The 20,773-nt window shown below is 41.8% G+C and overlaps 1 protein-coding gene across 1 annotated transcript in view; it reads left to right on the top strand.

The window, feature by feature from the left end:
• Positions 1–890: 890 nt before the first annotated feature.
• The window catches only part of ankrd50 (ankyrin repeat domain 50), a 32,748-nt gene continuing 12,865 nt past the window's right edge, over positions 891–20,773 (top strand). Inside the window, exons 1-2 of the mRNA XM_070913037.1 lie at positions 891–1,559; positions 13,987–14,219. Coding sequence (XP_070769138.1) covers positions 1,054–1,559; positions 13,987–14,219 — 739 coding nt within the window. The 5' untranslated portion in view covers positions 891–1,053. The remainder of the gene's footprint in view (positions 1,560–13,986; positions 14,220–20,773) is intronic.

Genomic DNA, 20,773 nt, shown 5'->3' with positions numbered 1-20,773 from the left:
GGGATCAGTGGATAGACTAGAGAAACTGGACGAACCCCTGCCAAGAATTTAGTTGCAGGGCAGGCAGGCAGGCAGTGATGTGGGCTGTGGAGGATAAAAGCAGCGAGAAGCAACTTACCCACCTTTTGTAGCTGCAGGAATAGAGTTAACCCTTCTTTGTAGAGCGGATATCTATAACAGTAAGCTGCATCACGACATGTAGTGGCAAACTGTTGCTGCTTACATGGGCATCTGTTTTTAAATATTTCTTTTTTATCATATTGGTGGTTGTTTTCCCACTTTTGTGTTTTGTACTTCATCTGTGGCTCCAAGACTGTACATGTCTCAACAAACGTCTTCTTGAGTAACATGGTTAATTGTGCATTAAAGCATAAAGTTGTCTTTGAAATGTGTCCTAATTTAGCCTTTTATTTCTGTCTCTGTTTTCCAGGGGAAGAGCCAGACTCAGTGTGTTATTGGAGAAATTGACTCTGCGCTGGCAGTGTCTTCCATGTTAATGTAATGGAAACGCGCTTTGGTCACCCCCGGTAGCATCTGAAATGCATCAGCGGAAATATATCAGCAACTCCCATGGCTAATTGTATCAAGCAGTGGTGGCTTGAGTTTGCCAGTGGATGCACTCAAGAGCCGGGTGCCCTGCCATGCCCAGCGCCATGCTAAAGCAACACACTCATAATAACAAGGAGCACTCAGTTCAACCAGTGGGAAAGCTGTGGAAAAAGTTGGTGGAAAATCTATGGTTTGAGCCTCAGTTTTGATTTCCTTTTTTTATTTTGACCTAGATATTCTGCAACGCACCATAGCTCTTTCCTGCCATCTGCAGCAGCTCTGCTTCCTTCTCTACTTTCACTCAAGTTACATTCACTCTGGCTTCTTAACATCAACACCAAGGACGGCTAGACTGCAACCGGCTCTCTGAGAGGCACATTTTTAGCCCACGAAATGGATGTTCGAATTTACTGCCGGCCTTTGTTGGAGGTGAAAATGTGAGGGGCGGAATGAAGGGACCCCTATGAAGAGGAGGAATAGGTGGAACAGCAGCACTATATCAAAATGGCCCAAACCAGTTTGCTGCAGGGGAAGCGCTTTTACTGCCGGGAGTGGGTCTTCCATAAGATCCAGCATTGCCTCCAGGAGAAGACCAACAACCTCAGCGGAGTGACCAGCACTCCCAGTAAGCAGCCCCCGCTGGCGCCCGGCGGGTGTGCGTCCAACCCCGGCACCCTGACGACAGGATCGGCGAAGTCAGGTAGCTCCTGGGGGGTGTTGCTGGTGGGAGGGCCGGGAAGCGGGAAAACTGCTGTGTGCACGGAGCTGTTGTGGCCCACATCGACCCAGGGAACACACCGGGGTCTGCACCAGCAGAGCCTGGCTTTCCACTTCTGCCGGGCGGACGACTCGGACACGCTGTGCGTCGGCGGGTTCATCCGAGGTCTGGTGGCTCAGATCTGCCGCAGCGGGCTGGTGCCGGGGTACGAGGAGAAGGTGCGTGACCCAGCTGTGCAGAGCACTTTGCAGCCTGGAGAGTGTGAGAGGAACCCCACAGAGGCTTTCAAGAGGTAAGGGAGAACACACACACACACACACACACACACACACACACACACACACACACAGATACACCCCTCTTCCTTTTTTCCTTCTCTTACCATCAATTACAGCCAGATGATTTCACCGATTAGAGCATCTTCAGACAGAGGAGGAATTAATCCATGAGGTAGTTGATCGATGGAGAATTCATTGTTTATCAAGCAAAACTGCCCAGAAATTGTTTCCCGAATGTGAGGATTTGCTGCTTTTCTCAGTTTTATATCATTATTAGCTGAATAGTTTTGAATCTTGGACTGTTGGCTGGACAAAACAAGCTTTTTGCAGATATTGCTTTTCACTCTCTTCTGACATTTTATTGACTGAATGATGAATTATAAAAAATAATTAACTGGTTAATAAAGCAGATTGTTGCAGCCCTGCGTGAAATCACCTGCAGTATAATTTGTAAGAAATAAAAAACCTGCATATTCTCTGCGCTCCATGACACACGCTTTGTTGTAAAAAAAACATTTGCAACATCTGAAATGAGATCATTCAAATTTGATCCTACAACTCCTCTCTGGAGGTTCCAGGTAGTGTTTGAAATCTAGGAATTTGGTTTGCCTAGAAATGTAAAATGCAAAGCCAACCCCTCCCCCTACCTTGCCTCTCCACCTCCTGACCCTGATGCACCCCTCCCCCCTCGTTTTTTTTGACTGCTCACACTCATCGCATAGCTCCGCCTCAGCAGCCTCTCCACTTATTTGATGTCACGGTTTTGTTGGTTTTCCCCCCTGGTGTGGCATGCTGGGTGGGACTGTCCCTGCTTGGCTTCTGATTCAAGAAAGGTCAGATATTTTTAAGTAGTGGCCGAGCTCAGGTGGCCGGAGACTCACGAGGAAGGAGCTTTGAACTGCGACTGACTCACTGACTGACTTGAGTGACTGCACTGCAGAAAGATGAAGTGCACATGTGAAACTGAATTACAGTAGGCTTGTGGACTTCCAGCGCCCTGCCCGGGCATGTAACACGATCAAGATGGACTGTTATTGTAGGCAGAGGCTTTAAAAGGAGCTGCGCGTGAGCATGTGGGTTACTTGCACGACTTGTCTACACAGTATAGGTCAGGCAGTCTATGCAGCACAGGCTGGAATGCAGCACTGAACACACACACTCACGCTTCTTGTCTGGCCATCTGGTGATGCTTATTGCACCATCTCAACATCACACATGGGGGGGGAAGTAGGTCAAACGTTCAGCAAGGTAAATCATTTTTTAAACGCTCACCAGAGTCAACAGCTCAACCCGCACTTTTTTTTAACATACTCGTTCCCAAGGAAGTGAACGCTCCTCTTGTCATCTGCTCGTAATCATGCGGCCTCTACCGATGACTCTGACTTCAGTTTGACCCTCTCAGATAAAAGGCAGGTTATCGTAGGGACATAAACAGAGACTGAACCCAGCAGGAACGGGCTTCTCACTTCAGCTCTGCTCTGCGTCTCGCTGGATGTCGAGGGCCTTTTGCAGACAGTCGCATTTACTCAGCCTCGCCTCATGAAGCAAATATTCTGTAGCACTGGAATCCTCAGGCCCTAAATCTGCGGACAACAAAGAGATAAGACTTATGATCACCGCCTGTTTTGTTTGTGAGCCAAATAAGCACTTTGGTGAATGCCTTATCGCCATCTCAGGTGTAAAAGCGTCCAAGGCACCGTTGTACACAAATAATCTGAACGGCTCCCCTGCTGTTCTAGATGCTATCTGGCTTCAGGAAGCCATGATGGTTGGCTGTAATCGGGCAGTGATGTTTATAAAAAATAAAAACGGAGCAGGAAATGGAGGGGCGTAAAACTTTAGTATTCGTCCAACGTTATGACCACTAATTTACTTCAGGGATAAAACTTGTCAGAGGGGTGCATACCTTGTTTTGATTGAACAGATTCAGGCCTTTACTCAATAAAAGTTTCAGTTAGTTAAGGGTCTTGTTTAACACAGATTTTTGGGGCAGCTTTTGACCCCCCCGAAGCCCGCTTCCAGCTGTGATTTTAAATGTTAGCTAGTGAGTGAATGTAAGAGGCCCTGTCAAATTCTTCAGCCCAGTCAAAGACAAACAAGTCTGTTTGTTGATAGTAATCACCAGTCTTGTGTTAATACATTGAAACTGGTTCAGACACAGGTTTACGTCCACTCCTGATCATTGCTTTTCCCATCTGTACATCTACATCCACAGCCAACCAGACTCTGGACATTTTAAAAATTAGTTTTCTATCAATAAAAACCTTCACATTTTTCATGTCCGCATTTTATTTTTATTACCTCAGTTCTGTGTTTTATCTGCAAATATGTAAATGAAAATAGCCAAACCACCAAATATAACCGAGTTCAGCAGTAGTCAGGAGTAGAAGAAGTATTAAGATCCTTGTTCCCAGTTTCAATGTAAAAAATACTCAAAGTTAAGTTCCTACAATCACAAGTTTACGTAACTAAAAGCACAGAAGTATTACGAAGTAAACGTACTCATTAAAATGAATGGTGTTTTCAGCTCCTTGAAGTGAAGCTAATCTGAAAGGAGCTAGTAACTGTAGCTGTAGGAGTAAAAAGTACTATGCAATACTGTAGTATTTCCTTGTGAAATGTGTTGGAGTAGAAGCATAACGCAGCATACAGTGGAAATATTCAAGTAAAATAATTATAGCTACAGCCCTGCTTGTAAAGTACTGAGGTCATGAGTCGAAACCCACCCGCCTAAGAAATTGTTGACTAGTCACCAACAAAACTATTTTTTAACCGTTTCAAGTTTCAATTAACTGTTCAATTATATTTTTATCACCCTATATTCTCTTCAAATGCTGATTTGAAGCCTTCTCCACAGGTACGCCTCAAGGAACCTGCACTTTTCACTCAAAATATAGATTAAACACTAATGACAATATAGTATTATTTAATAGACAACTATCTTTATTAAAAGTTACATTGATCCAGCCTTACTAGAATACATTTTTTTTTTGTGTGTCACTAAAAGTAATGTGATGCATTAGCAGGACAGATGCCTGCCAGCAAAGGTCATGAGCCACAGTTCTCCAGATAAAAGGCAGTTTCACCTTTCAGTTCGCCTTTCTTCTGCTTCAAGTCCACCAGCACAAGCCGATGTCTTGTTCAGACAATAAACTTGGTGCTTGTGGTACATTCATTGCCATTAGCGCGATCTGTAGGGTTTGTATCATCAAACATTCCTCTCTCCTCAGTCTCTGTCTTAGCTCTATCAAAGGCCACTGCCATGTTTTGACTGGAGTCCACCAGTTTGAATGAATTTGTGAGTTTTAAACAACCAGTCAGCCTCCTGCCATTCAACATGCCTCACTTTCTCCCTTCAGGACAAAAGAGCTGGCTTCAAATAGGTGGAGTTAACCCAGTCATGTGGGTCAAACTAAAGGCAACAGGCTTTTTTTTTTTGCTGATGGGACAAAGCTGCCTTTTAGTTTAGGTGTGACCTTATGTGGATCTGCTGTCGGACTGTTCTCCACTGAGCATGAGTTAGGCTTGAATTGCAGCTGGACAAGTTTCTATTTCTTTGCAAAGGGCACAGGCTTCAGAAATGATGAATGAACGTGGCTTAAATTTGTGAACAAGACTTGTTCAAGATTGTACAAGATTTGTGAACTAAGTTTCTCGGCAGTGTATTCCCTCAACGTGTCCGCGGAAGAAATTGATGCTGCAGTTCAGATATTTTTCTGCAAGACGGTTAAAAATGTTTTTTTTTTCTGGCAGCTACATCAAACATTTCCTTGGAAATCTTGTTGCTTTATCCCAAAATAACTGTTGATAATTCAGATAAGTAGTGACATGATTAAATCTAGTCTGGTAGCTTCCAGTAAACATGAATGCTGTTTGGCTTTTTTTAAGTTGTCATTTTACAAGACAGCATGGCATTACTGCGGCTTACAGCAAACTGTTTTTAGTACAGTTTGACAAGTGAATTCCAGCTATTGGGCCTTGGAAATGTATGAAATTGTGAGATGCAAAGCCAGGCATATAAATAAATATGAAGATGTTTGTGATCTAACGGTTACCTAATTGAGAGAAACCCCTCAAATAATGTGAAATTAGAAGAAAACAGGAATGTCACCAATATGTCTGTCGCCTCTCTTTGTCTGATTTTGAACACAGTTCAAATTGGGGAACATTTCACTTTCAAGTAAAACCAACCAAGACATTTTTATTGAGTTGGCAAGGGAGTGCTGTGGGTTTTTTTTCTTTTGTGTTGACTTTTTGACTGTTGCACATTGGGCGGCCCTGCTCTTTAGGGTTAAGGGACGCTAAATGAAAGCGGCCCCGCGCCTTTCATGTGGTGCACGGCTGTGGAAAACTCGCTGCAGATTAGGGCCACGTTTTAGAAACAAAAAAAAAGGCTCCCAGTGTGACGCATCAACCCCAGTTGAGCAGATGAGGAGAAACAGCAGCACTGGTGCGGCTGCAACGATGACTCAGCAATCTGAGGCCGGCCTCTGTCTCCGCACCACCGGCGGATGGTGTGTGTGTGTGTGTGTGTGTGTGTGTGTGTGTGTGTGTGTGTTCATCCGAGGGTTTGTTTGTGTGTGTGTGTGTGTGTGTGTGTGGTTGTGGTTGTGCCTACGTGCTTGTGTGGGCATATATAACGCATTCATATTATTGCATCCCACTCAATAAATAAAGCTCATACATGGTGCTCAGGCTCACAGAGACAGAGGTGATGCAACTTTAGACTCATTCATGAAGGCAGAGAAGGGCTCTTACTTGATTTTGTAACTTTCTGAATGATCATTTAGTCTATAAAATATAAGAAAATAGTGTAGTGAAATATACCCATCATATGTAACATATGTAACCCAAGGTTAAGTTAAAGTTTTAAATTGCTCATCTGATCTGAACAAAAGTCCAAAACCAAAAAGTATTCAATTTACACTGACGGAAAACTGAGGAAAACAGCAAATACATTACTCAAAGCTTAACTATTTTAAAGCTGAATCTTAAGCATCTTAAGGTATTATTTATGGAAAGTTTAACACCTTAAAACCCAGCTAATCTGCTTCATAAGGACTGTGTGGGTGTGGTTTAATCACATTTGATTGACAAGTGGTTTGGCAACATAAGCAAACAACCCTCAACTGTCATCACATTTTGATTAGAATACTGCTAAACTCCGATTGGTGGACGTAAGTATGTGACATCACATTTTTCCAACCGAGGCCGTCCACTTCAAACGAGTGAGAAAAGCAAAAACAGAAATCTCTCATGTGAAATCTCCAAGACCTTTTTTTGTGTATGTTGGCTTCCATCACTCCTTGCAGGAAGCTGATTGAGAGAATCTGTTTTTAAGGCTTTTAATCAAAAATCAAAGATTGTTTTTGGATGATTGACGAGTTGTTTCAGCACTAGTATGTTCATCACACTGCTGCCTTTTGTTACCAGAAATCTGAATTGAGGGAAAGCCGTCTTCAAAATCCTGTCTTGGCTGGCACCGGACAGCTCGCAGGTTTAACTCCGCGTGTTCACGTGTCGAGGCTTTTGCACATGTGGACAGGCAGTCGTGTTTCCATGTGCGAGGATAGCAGGAGGAGAGCAGAGAGTGTTTTGGAGGCAAATTGTGGCAGGAGCGTCGGCAGGGAGAAGAGGGAGGGGGTTGAAAAGGATGAAATTTCAGATTCCTTTGACAGTATTGGATAGCTGGCCAGGAATGCACACCTCGTCTGGGTTGGGAAGAGCTTGGGGATTTAGAATAGTTATCTGAAGTATGTGTGCTGGCTGGTAAAGAAGTGTGCAGTATGTTTACACGTTTGTAAATCAGTAATATGCTGCATTAAACAAGTTTGGCTGATGATTGAAGAGGCTGGATTTGAATGATTTTAATCAGAATTTAATCTATTTTGAACAACGTAAAACAAAATAGATAAGTTGACTCCAAATGGTAAGTCAAGAGATAATCATACTTTTTAACTGCAACAGTCTGGTGTGACGTAATTGAAGGGTGGGGAAATGGCTTAGATTTCAAGATGGACAACAGATGCAGCCCTCCCTCGCCGTCACAAAAACAGTGTGATCAGTGTGTGTGACCAGTCCCATGACGGGGTGTTCAGAGTCAAAAACATCACAAGACTTCTTCTCAAAGATCATCAGATATCAACTTAACTTTGTCATTTTAAGGACATTAGTGAGGGTCGATTATGGGGAACCATCTTGGCCTTGTTGAACCGTTTTGTTTTTGTGTGTGTAAGTCACCCAGACTTGTCTCGCACGCGCTCCCCACTTCCTACTGACCAAGCAGTCTCCAGGAGATTGTTTCTCAGACAGCTGGAGGCATTTGTCTGCTTGGGATCCAGCACCGATTGATCGTGCAAATCCATTAAGCCGAGATCAAATTCTCGCATTGTCCAGCATGTTTAAAGAACGGCAGAAAAAAAAGCACTTTTTAAATACTTACAGAAGTGGTGGGAGTTTTTTTGCTGATGCGTTACGTCATTATATGAGGTCATCTGTCAGTTTGTGGAAAACACCTGCTTTGACTGACTGAGGTGTGGCCTGAAGTCGAACATGCTTGAGAGTTTCAGCTTTTGCTGGAGGGGCTGGTTATCTTTTTATGGTACTGGTGCCAATATCATACTTTGTTTTGTAGTTTTAGTACCAATAGCAAAATGATACCGTTCTTAATGTTATACTTTGAAGAATATAAATGGGTTTTTCATATTGGTGTTCCTTTATGTAACAAAATAAGCCAGACTTATGCATCAGTTTGTGTCCTTTCACACAATCAACCATACAAGAACTAAAAAATACATTAACAAAGTCTTTACTTAAATCAGGTACTTGTTTTTGTTTGGCTAGTACTCAAAAAAGGTATTGATATTTTAAACCCAACATGCTGACAATGACGGTGTAAAAATTCAGCATGTATAATGCTTGCCATGTTCGCCATCTTAGTTTAGTGTGTTAGCATGTTAATATTTGCTAACTAGCCCTAAATACAAAGTACAGCTAAGGCTGATGGGAATGTCATTAGTTTTGCACAAACGAAAGTATCGGACAAATTGAACGTTTGACCTGATGATGACGCTAGATTACCAGTCAGAGGATCACCAGAGTCAAAGCAATCCATCCTGTAGTTGTTGAGATATTTAAGATTGGACCAAAGTGGTGGACCGACGACAGACTGACTGTCAGAGAGACTGACATTTCCATCCCTACAGCCGCTAGTGAGGCTATGAATAGAGGAGATCAAATATTAAATGAGAAATTCATCAGAATCGGAGCTTCACAAATTCCAAACTGCAACCGGCTCTAATAAAACAACCCAACCCGTGTAGCAAACAACTCACTGGGATATGAAATGTGGGCAGAGGAGCTTCATGTCAAAATAAAATGTCAGCATGGTTTTAAGATGATGTGTGTCTGGACACGATGCAGTTAGTTCGAGCTTAATAAGGATTTCTTTTAAAACGTTGCCCAATTCTCCACTCAGTCGTTTTGAACAAATTATTATAATGGCCCTTTCTGTATTTTTGAAAAATAACTAATTTACTGCTACAAGGTTGCCATCCTCAGAGGGTTATCTGTCTAATGAAAGGCTCTCGGCTCAAATGAATGTAAATATGTCTGTCCGCAGCTTACGCAACTGCAGCTCTGCATCAAACCCTTGATTCGTTAAAAGCTTTAAATAACAAGCTTTATTTGACGCATACCCATTTTGCAAAAACTGTAATGTAACCTTAGATTTGGAGTTAACGTCCAATCAGATAAAACTGGAGCGAGATGATAACAGATTGAGGAGGAAACGAGAGCATATGGCCGATGTAACAGGAAGAATACAGTTAAAGTGTCTGAGCCTGGCTGCTCAGAACATTTGTTCTCGGTACCCGTCGCTCTTATTGTCCTCATCAGCGTGATTACTTTGAAGAAGATGATTGCAGTAACCTTATGCATAATGTAAGAATCGCATAAGAAAGTGCGAGGGAAGAATCTGCAAGATAGTTGTCTCTTTCACTTTGGATGAGCCGGTGCATGAGTCAGCTGTTGTCGTGCAGCTCTGTGGCACTAAGCTCTCCTGACTTTGCAAAGGCGCTGAGCACGCTTCCTCCAAATTAACTCGATACTAAATGAAAAGGCCTCTCTGGTTTTCTACCAATCATGGTGGAAAGCTTTGTCAGTATTTCTCTGTGTGGTGATCCGTCTGAAACCGAGAGCTTGACTCACCAGTTCTTCCATTAATAGAGCAGCGTCAAGACCGGACATGGATTGTATATTTCACCCTCTGTTTTCTTGAGCTTTTGCTGTATCCCGGTCAGTGTTTATGCGTGAGTGTGGTGGTGTTTGGGTATGTGGCATGGATTTCAGGCTCTGCGCCCGCTCTATAAAATGAGCTGTGTAAATTTGTAAGGCGCTGGCTCGGTGCCCGGTGCTGCCTTGTCGGCCCAGACATCTTCACTAAACGTCACACTGAAAGCTTCACGTTGCACATTGTGGTGGGAGCGACGGCCGCTGCAGTCGCGAACGCAACACGACAGATGGTGAGTGCATTAGATGCATCTCACATCCCCCATCTCCCCCTTATTTTCTTGTCTTTAATAGCAATTGGCATCCACTTGGGCATATGTTGAGGACTTGAGCGAGAACCAAAATAGTTGGTACAAATGTCCAAGACCACGGTGTGTGGGCTGAATTACTTGTAATTTTCTGGCTCAGGTATGCTGCAGGTTTGTCTGGCAAACTAAATCAGCTTTTCCTGAGCTTATTTTCTCTCCATCTCTAGCGTCCCGTGGAGTTTTCTTTGTCTGCAGTCCTTGTCTTTTGACTCTTTGACAGCCTGAAAGTAGCTGAATTGTGAGAGAAGAATGTGTCTTTGTTTTGCCCACTTGCTGTCACTGTGGATTTGATTGTCTCAGTAGGCAACATGGCCTCAGACACAGCCATTCACACACACTCGCACACAGTCACCCCTGTGGATGGACATTCCTTTTGGCAAGGCTCCCAGATGGCGCTGCAGGTTCTCTGTGGGCTGCAGCTATCAGAAGGAGTGATTGACTGTGTTTCTGAAAGGCTGAGCAACATCACAACACTGCGTGAAGGTTGGAAACCCTTTGCACTGCTTTCTTTCCTGTCGAGAGTTCAAAAAGAAGTTGTGACTACAAGCTGAAATTTGTAGAAGCTTTGCAAAAACAGATTTAACTGTCCAGTGTCCAGCTGAGGGGAAGCTGCATTTCATCTGCTGCAGAAATGACCAATCCATTAACAGAGGAGTTAATTGAAAACAACTATCAACTACATTTTAATTCCAGCTTCTAAAATGTGAGAATTTGTTGCTCTTCTCATTACAAAGTGATTTTTTATTAGGGTTTTGGACTGTTTAGTGGAAAAACATACAAATTGAAGACATTGCCTTGGGCTATGGGAGCTGCTATTTTCAGACAATTCTATACATCAGTTATAGAAAAAACAATTGACAGTTTAATAACTTAAAATAATCTTTGGTTGCAGCTCTAGTCTCGTCCCAGAATGGTAACCATTTTGGTAAATGTGTTTTCACACAGTCGAGTAAGGGTTTTCATTTGCACTGTTGCCTGTTTGTATGATATGGGAAGTTAACAGATTAATTAACTGATTATTTTTAATAAGATAAAGAGTACGGTCTAGACCTGCTCTGTATGAAAAGTGCCCTGAGAACTTCTGTTATGATTTGGCGCTGTGTAAATACAGTTGAATTGTAAAGTGAGATTTCAGAAGTGAAAGTAAGCCGTACACTTAAAAGTTGTAATATGCATGTAAAGCAGTCTTTCAAAGTACAAATCGTCAACTTTCATAACATTTTTTTTACTTTGACATATTGTGCAATGTTGCAGTGAGGTAAAAGCATTAAATGTCATCGGACCTGTTGAATATTACATGACTTCAATTTGGGAAATTTCGTGAAACAGGAAAACTGTGTCAATACTTGCACGTCTCTAGAGTAACCAAAGGGCAGTCATTGTCATAAAGGCCTCTTCTGGATGTCCCAGCACTTTGGACTGAAAGCACACAGACCTTCACCCCAACCATTTCTGCTCCCCTGTGCTTAAGGATAATGAACTTAGGCTAAAATGGTAGATGCTTAAGAGGAAATGGCTTTGGAGCCACAGGCTTAGTGACAGGCTGTTGAGCATCTAGAGGAAGTCTCATTAAAACAGTATTTTAGTGTTTTATGACAAAGCTTACAACCAATGTCAGCTCCATTAAGGAAGAGTGGTGGTTGAAGAGTCCTATCATCCGGAAGGTGACCGATTTTTATCTGGCCGCCAGCTACCCGTGAAAAAGCCTCAGATGCCCTGAAGCCGTCTCTACTCTTGAATCAAGTTTTCATGTCGATTTAATTGATTTGTTCAACCCCCTTTTTAAATGTTTAATTAACCTAGACCCAGATTAAAACGCCACTAATATGAAATCCTCAGATCCTTTATGGCGGCCAGTCGAGCTGTAAGTAATTTCATGAGTCTTGGGAAATTACTTTTTCCCAAACGGACGTCTTATGTCTTGCTTCAGGCTGTTGGTGGCAGTCACAGTGGAACAGAGGTCCTGCCGGCACAAACATAACTCCACCGAACAAAAAAACTATCTCTATAGTCAAACTATATCTGACTATCTCGCTTCAGTGAGTGTTTATGTGTGAAGTTACACATTAGCACTGGAGCAAGTAGATTCCATGTCTGGCTTGCAGTTTGCCGTTGATAAAAGGTTAACGTAGCATTTAAACTTTTTATGCGCTCAGCTGAGTAATGATGTGATACGTGATACAGAATGGTATACATCATGTTTGCTTTATCACTGGCTGCCAGAGGGTGTTCATATTACAAAATTAATATTTATGTTGCAGGGGAAATCTCGCATGTTTAGCTGTCACGACAGTCGCTGAACACATTCCTCTCCACGTCTTTGATATAATCTCAAGGCTGAACATTTAGCTCTCGGGCAAAGTTTTTTGTCGAACAAAAAGGCCCACTGAATTATAAATGACTGTATCTGCTCTGGATGTTTCTGTGAGCTCACATCATCCGCAGTGGGCCTGTTAATGGATGCAATTTGGGTTGGAGGGAGACATATTTAAACGCCTACTCTCGCTACCAATTGAGACTGATGTACTGAGAATTGTACGCCTCAAGAAACTCACTCTCTGGTCCACTGTGACTGTGTGTTGCTGTAGTGGCCGTGTTGCATCTCAGATAGCAAAATATGATTGAATCAACAGTGAAACGTGGTCGGGAAGAAGTATTGAATCTACACTGAAGCCTGATATCAAACCCTAATTGAAAGCTCACGCTGTGTCAAATCTTTGAATCAACTCCGACTCACCCGTTATCTAAAAGCCTGGGATTTCATTTTACTTGATTTTGATATATTGAAAGTAATTACAAGGAACCAGACCTTTTCATGACACTTTCTTTATTTAGAACATCTGTACAACATTATATTGTTCTCAACATGTAAATGAAGTTCAAGAAAAGTTTTGCTTTCATTAAAAAACAACAAACAGATTTTAAGATGAGTGCAGAAGCCAAAACAACTCCAAAGACATAAAAAGTGATATTTCACCACTTAAACCCAGCAAACTACTTAAACCCAGCAAACTCGAGGGGATAATGTAACATTGATAGATATGAAAACTCTAAATAAATATGAACTAAGATGATCTTTTATACATGCTTAATTTCCAACTTTCTTTTTTGTTTTTTTTTTACATTTTAAAAACCTTAAAGGCCAGGACAGTTTAGTCATCATCATATATTGAGACCAGATTAAACAAAACCAAATATAATTATCTTCTCATTTATCTTAATGGGGCCAAAAGGTGACATTATCCATCCATAATATTCATAGTTTATCGTGGTACAAACTCAACATGCAGTCTTTCATCAGTGTCTGTTGACAGTCTTGCAGTCCCACCTGAAGCTGGGAGACTGTTTGTTTGTTTGTTTGTGGTGGTGGACGTTTTCTGTAGATTGGAAATGCTATCTCTCCAGATGAGAGAGAGAACCAGTGGTTGGTTGGAGCAGAAAGCAACATCTGTCCAATATGTAATGCACTTGGATTGCAGTTGTTGCATCGGACCAAATTTATATTGTACAGTATGTGCTTGTGGACAAAATAACAACTTACTGTGTTTTTGAATGGGATTGTATTACACAGTAACTCCGACAGACTGGTGTTTTTCCTCTGTGCGCTTCCTACAAGGAAGAAAATGATCATTTGCCAATTATACTGTACTTTCACTGCAGTTTACTGCTCGCCATTAAAGTTTTACACAGTTTTCCGTCCATATGGGAATTATCTCAACAGTGCGATTATATTCTGCCTTCAGACAAGTCCTGTCTCTCAGAAATGTTTGCATAACAAAAACTGAAATCACAACACAATCCAAAAAACATAACATTTCTCTTTCTCTTATCCGTCTTTCCACAGATGTGTCCTCTTGCCTCTCCTGAGTATTAAGCCGCCTCAGCAGTCTCTCTTCCTGCTGGTTGACTCCATCGATGAAGGCTGTCAGCTGGGTGAGGGGGAGCAGAGGTCCTCCCCCGGCTCCCCCAGGACCATCGCTGAGCTCCTGGCCAGCCATCATGAGTTCCTGCCTCCCTGGCTGCTCCTCATCTGCTCCGCACGGCGACAGAATAAGGCTATCACTAAACTCTTCACAGGTAAACAGCGGGGCTTTTCTCTTGAACAAATTACACTGTTGGTCAATTAAGGTCATTGTTATTACTGTGAGTGAAGAGGTTCCGTCCACAGTCATTGCAGGTGTCATATGTGGCGTTTTGTAAACTCGGTACATCACTGTCAAAATAATTGTGGTACCTTAATCACAGCTGAACTGAGCTGATGTAAAAAGACAGTTTGATAGATGAGACAATATTTGCATCTGTCAGTACTGCTCCATGCTTATTTCCGCTCAATGGCCGCTATTTTTCTGTGTTAATGTGATACATTTCACCTGAAAATGTGGTTACAAACAAAGCCTGCGGCGGCTCCTCTTCTGCCACGGCTGTTCGAATAGTACAGATGCAAAAAAAAAGGCTTTCTAACATCACGACATGCCCAAATAGATTAGGGTCACCGCTGTAGACCTCTGTAAAGAGCTGCAGCGCTTCCTTGATGTCCTATGACACTGTGCCATACCAGCTGCTATTATCTCCTTGTCAGGCCAGCAGCCTACTCTGTGGTGATGAGCTGGCATAACATTAATCAAGAACCTGACTGTGTGGGAGGAAGTCTCCTCCGCAGACTCGCACTGCCGTGTGTACCCTCTCTACCTTTCCAAAACCACTGAATGTGGGAGCTTCTCCTGCCCTCGGCTCGGCTCTTAAACCATTACGTAATATCCCAGCAGTCTAAGCAATTGTACTCCCCACTCAGGAGATGCACGGAGTCAGATTCAAGGCTGAACGAGCATTTTTGTCCCTTTTTTCACTGCATAAATGATATACTGGGTATATATACTGGTGTAGTACAATGTCCCAAATAATTGTAGAATTAGTATTATATTAAAATTCTGAACTGCAGTTTGTGTAAAAAAAACAAAAACAAAAAAAAGACTGTGCGAACTTGGCATAGAGACAGCAGCAGGTTTTGAGTCTTGACTTGCCGCTGTGTTGTGTAGAGCAACACAATATGCAGCCAATCAGGAACATGTATGATACATGATGACAAGCATGATCCTGTTTTTGATCTGTCTCTGTCAGGGAGTGTATTGTGGCCAGCAGGAAACTGTGAGATGATGTGAAGATAAAATGTACACAAAGTCCTACTGGACTTGTTGACAGCAGCACCAACAAGGTTGACCAGCATTTAGCTTTTAGTGGGAGGTGAATTCAATCTCTGGCACATGTTCAGAAGAATGCCATGCAGTTTTGAAGGTATTCTAGAAGTCCGTTGGTAAGGTGCGTAGGCATGTTTGAGACCAGCTGGCTCTCAACAAGTGATAGTTTAAAGGAAAACAATACTGATAATGTAGCTGTACATACTCATAGTATCTCCACTTTGAATGCAAAACTGTGTTGTGTACAATTTACTTTTTATACAATTTGTAGGCGACTCTCTAAAGGTTGTCTGTTCGTCTGTGGCATAATATGTTCAGAATATACATTATTAGAGCTGAAACCACTGGACAATTAACTATTTTGATAATAAATGAATGATTTCAGTCATTTTTGAAGCAGTATGTCAAACATTCTGTGGTTTCAGCTCCTCTAATGTGAGGATTTGCTGATTTTCTCTCTTTTCTGTCATTGTGAGTTGAATATATTTTGGACTGTTTGTTGGACAAAACAGGGAATTTTAAGGCACCATTGTTATTATTATTATTTATTGACAAAACTTTTAATCAAGAAGGTAATTGGGGAATTATTCCACAATCATTAGTTGCTGCCCTAAAAAACATTAAACAAAAAATTTGAAAAACTATATACATTTATTGATTTGTATTTGGATATTAAATAGTGTGACTTCTTACATCTCTGTTTTCATTTTAAACATTGTCTTTAAACCAGCTTTTCATTCACCAAAATTCTTAATAAAAGCCTAAATTTTGCTGTGGACCTTTTGTTCAACATTTCAGAATGGCAAAAAAAAATTCTAAAACGTGGTTTGGGCAAAGTGTAATCACATTTTGTATCACAAGGCTCCTGTGATAACTAGTAAGACACTTAACATTATATTTATAGGTCAAGTAGAGTGAATGCAGCTCTAAGGAAGGCGGCGTCGGTCAGCCCGTTTAAACTACATTCGTCCAGTTAAATATAAAGAGCCACATGCATTGAAGAGGTCACCAGCAGGGCTTTCAGACTCCAGTTCTCTTTTAAAATGGGTGTCATTTGTGTTTTGATTGGGTATAAATGAATGAAGCAGTTCAGTGTCACCACTATCAGAGCACTTTTCTCTCATTAGAAAGATTGTCATGTGTTTACACCTTAACTCAACAATGTAGTTTGAAAGTGGGTTGTAAATGATTGGGTGCAGTGTTGGGGATTAAGTGAAATCTTAAGTGTAGGCGTCAGACTGGAGTAAGTGTAGTTTAGATGAGCGTAGATCTGATCGGTGTTGACAGTGGCAGCAAGGGGGGTGACGACTTTTAGGACACCAGAACTCACTTTGAGTCTTTAGTGGGCGTCGTGCGTCTAATTCAACAAACCAACTGTGATGCAAGCTGCCCACTTCATAATCGCAAAGGCATGCCCACCCACGCTTTCCTCTAACATCAAAGCTTCGACGTAGGTGCCAGTGCTGGATTCTGGATTGGTATCAGAGTGTAGTATAAAGCATCCTCACAGCATTTTCCAAAACTTTGAGCCCACAGACAACACAGATGGAGAAGAAGTTTTATATTTGATTTCCTTTCAGCAGCAATTTGCATTAAATCGTATTTTCTGGTGTGTGTATGTGTGTGTGTGTGTGCGCGCGCTGTCTGCTGTGTCTGGCCCGACCTGAGATTTAAATCGTCAGATTTTATTTGCAGTTGCACATAAAGTTGACAGTGGAGTCACCAGGGGAATATATAGCTGTGTATGCCACAGATGTAAATGCTAATGGGAAACTGTTATCTGCAACTTACTTCAGAGTATCTCTGGGAGTTCTGTGATTGCCTATTTGCCTTTTCTCCTCTTATGTTGCAAGCTGATGAGCTGTCTGTTCTTTTTGTTTTTGATATGGTTTGAAGGGAATTTCATCTTGGAACAATCTGATAAACAGCAGTTATCTTCTTTCTTTTCTTTTTTTGGACTGGCTCTCATCTCTTTCCCTTTTTACTGCCTCTTTGATGATGGCCAAGCTTTTGTCAAGCTCTTACTCCAATTGCCCAGCAATTGGTTTTAAAAAAATGAGTCTTCTTTTGAACAGAGGAACAGAGATGTGATGCCCCCATTTGAAAGGAGTGAAGGACATATGTGATTTTGTTTTTGCTTTTTTTTTTGGTTTACTTTCATCCTATTGAGTTTGTGCATTGAGATGCTCCTACAGACCTACAATGAGCCTCGGCCTTTCTCCTTTGCAGATGCTTTTAGCAGCGTCTTTGTTTTGTCTAGATCCAGTCTTCCGCTTTTAGTTCAACTCTGGAAATTCTTCTGCTAGGCTGGCTTCTTTTCCTCTCACATAGACGGATGTAGACATGCACACAAACACATTCACCCACTTACCTTGTCCTCCATTAGCTTGTGCGCCTTATTATGAATACAGCAGTGTGAATGCTCCTTATTCATGCAGCACTGGACCTAAAATAGACCAAAGGACTTCAGAGTATCAAATTGAGGCCAAGTGTCCCCTAAAAATACCCTCCATATTGTTTACAAGTCAGAGATGGCAGTGACCTGCCAAAAGACTCCACTTTCATGCTCTGTGCAAAGCCAACTCCTATTTTATGCGAGCGGCCTATTTTGTCTGGGGTGGAGGTTGTGTGGGTTTCCCAGTATACTCTGGTCTGCGGTGATGGGAACTCTGTGGTTGTGTGAATATAGTGTCGATAAAGTTTGAGGAATAACCTTTAACCAGAAGGTCATCTTGCAGAAACGTTGCTGGACCAGAAGTCTGCCATGATGCTTTTAAGATTTCTGAAAGAATTTCCTTTTGAAGAGAGAAACTTGTCTTTTGATTTGTGTTTCATTCACTTGAGTCTGACACATACTATCTGCATCAGCTGGAATGTGTTTGGGTTTTTTCTTCTAAAAGATGGCTTTTCCCCCCCAGGAGCAGAACTCTGAATTTTTCTTTCCTTGCTCAAGTGTTATTCCTTGTGTCTGTCTCAGAGTGGAATGTGCTTTGGGAAGTTTTCAACACCTCTGAGACCGAGCAGGAAGAAGGAGGCATTCTGACTTTCTGCAGCAGAATGCCTCGTTTGCATCCGCTCGGCTAAAGCCTCGCAAACAAAGACCGTTCTGTTTGTGTGGAGGAGTACAAGAATTTTGCAGAGTATCCTTCTGGCTGACTCACATTATATGATCACTCAGTTTTGATTAAGCTTCTTGATGCAAATATGTCGATCTGTAGCAGAGCTGCTTCTTTATGTCCCAAGTGTCAGCAGACATACGGAGAGAAGCTTGCTCCTGCGGTGCGTACCCCCTCTGTGTGCTGTGCTACTGTAAGGCCATGATAGGGGTAGCGGAGTGGAAACACTTAGGCAGCGATTTTGGTTGGCGGCCGGGTAGAATCTGTGCCAATTTAACAAGGCCTCCGGCAGAAGGAGAGCGAGGGAAAGGGGAAAGAGAGGCGGGGTGGAGGTGGGAGACAGGGGGTTGGGCGTTTAAATAGAAACAGCCTCTCAGACATGTATTTTTTTCAACAGCTCATACCTCAGTCTCTCATCATTTTCTGACTCGAACAAGACTGATAATGGTGATGATGTCTCAAAATTGGCACTTATATTGGGGCAGACTCAGAAATGCCTTGTTTAACTGTCCAAATTCTAATTGAGCCATATTCAATATATTGTGAAACAGAAATTCTATTTATTGTGGCGTTTTGAAGACCCTCCTTTTGTTTTTTGCATTGTTTTTCCAAAAATTTCACTTTGCTTATGGCCTCATTAAAATGATTACAGACTCATTTGAATCATAATCCCCTCATAGCGTTTGATCCAGCCTAGTGTGTGATCTTTTTATCGTGTGGAGGCATCACTGAACTGTAATGGCTACCATCTGCCCAATATTGTTTATGGTGCATGCTTGTCAAAGTCACTGTTTCTCAACTAGTGAGTATGTGAAGGCGCTTTCCTAGTGTTAGCAGATAGTACTGCGTGGAGAACATGAGTGTGTCTAAGAAGTTTCAGCAAACATTCATGAATAATTCTTTGATAAGAGAGGGATGAAATCTTGTTGAAGCACAGAAAAGAGACGTTGGTTGGTGCACACACTGAGCAACTCAACTCTGATATTAATATGATATTGATATTGATATTAGCTTGTGCTTCAGCAAGTACATTTACATTTTCATTGTCTCGTGCCTCGATATTTTAGCCCTTTAACTGATGCTCGTTTCCAGCGCAGCTTTAAAGTACAGAAGTAGAAATAACTTTCTTTCCTACATTGTGACATCCAGCTAATGAGTCATGTAAGGTCACAGCATAGCAGTCTGACTACATTACTATGACAGAAGTGCTGGAAATATATAGAAATAGGTTGAATAGAGAGGTAGGGTTTGGGATTGAATCTGAATTCAGTAGTGAATCCACTCATCAAATCAGAATCCTTTAGATTCCCTCACTGAATTGATCAGTAAAAGCTACAAATAACTTTATATTTTATATTTATATTTTATATTGAAGTCATTCCTCATCTCTCCACTGTTGACTATCAAATAAAGGCATGAAATGCCCCTAAAATAATTATATATATTAAAAAAAGCTCAACTCTTATCACATAGATCACAAATAGCCAAATAACTACCTAAAAAAAAAAAAGAGGAGATAAAATACTTGATGAGATTCGTCTTTATCTCAAATCGGTTTTAGCAGCAGTATAGAGGTAAAATGCACGTGTTCAGATCTGAGATAATCGGAGTGAGCAGAGTATTGCCACTCAAATCTCTCCACCCGTGTGGAAGCATGTCGTGACTAATCCACGAATACAGGAGGAGGTAGATGACAATGATACAGCCCAGTTTTAAAGGAAACACAAAACAAAACCTCGTGCAAGCTGTACTTAGAGACAAAAGCCAACATGAGTGAGGGATGAGGACGGATGGAGAAGGCATGGATTTGTCAACTGCAGTGTGCCAGTGGTTATAATGATATAGCATCAGTGTGCTACTGGAGCTGTGAAAGATAATAGCTCCCCTTAAACAACCACATTCCTGCTCTGCACTGTTACAGCAACTTCAATTAGATTAATTTCCACTATCATAAAATACTTCATTATTTTCATTCTTTTCCCAATTTTACTCTTAGGTCTTCCAGTTGGTCACATGGGGCACTTGGCAGGCGTTGGGGGTGTACCAAGAAGAAACTTGGAAAATAGCCACACATACACACACACACAAAACCACACATAAAAGCCCCTCTTAGTTATGAATCACAGCTATAATTAAGACGGTTATATTCCTGGCTCAGTCTGAGGAATGCTGCAGGAGCGTGTGGCCACTTTAAGAAGACACTCATCCAGTGAGGCATTTTGATGGGGGGTTTACTCATTTCCTTCCTAAGATGACACATTTGCTCAAGTTCTGAGATTTTTCTTCTTCCAGACCCCACTGTATATAGATAAGCCATTTC

The sequence above is a fragment of the Enoplosus armatus genome, chromosome 10 (assembly GCF_043641665.1).
Source record: "Enoplosus armatus isolate fEnoArm2 chromosome 10, fEnoArm2.hap1, whole genome shotgun sequence".
In the NCBI taxonomy this organism is placed as follows: Eukaryota; Metazoa; Chordata; class Actinopteri; order Centrarchiformes; family Enoplosidae; genus Enoplosus; species Enoplosus armatus.
This window is presented reverse-complemented; position numbering and strand designations above follow the sequence as displayed.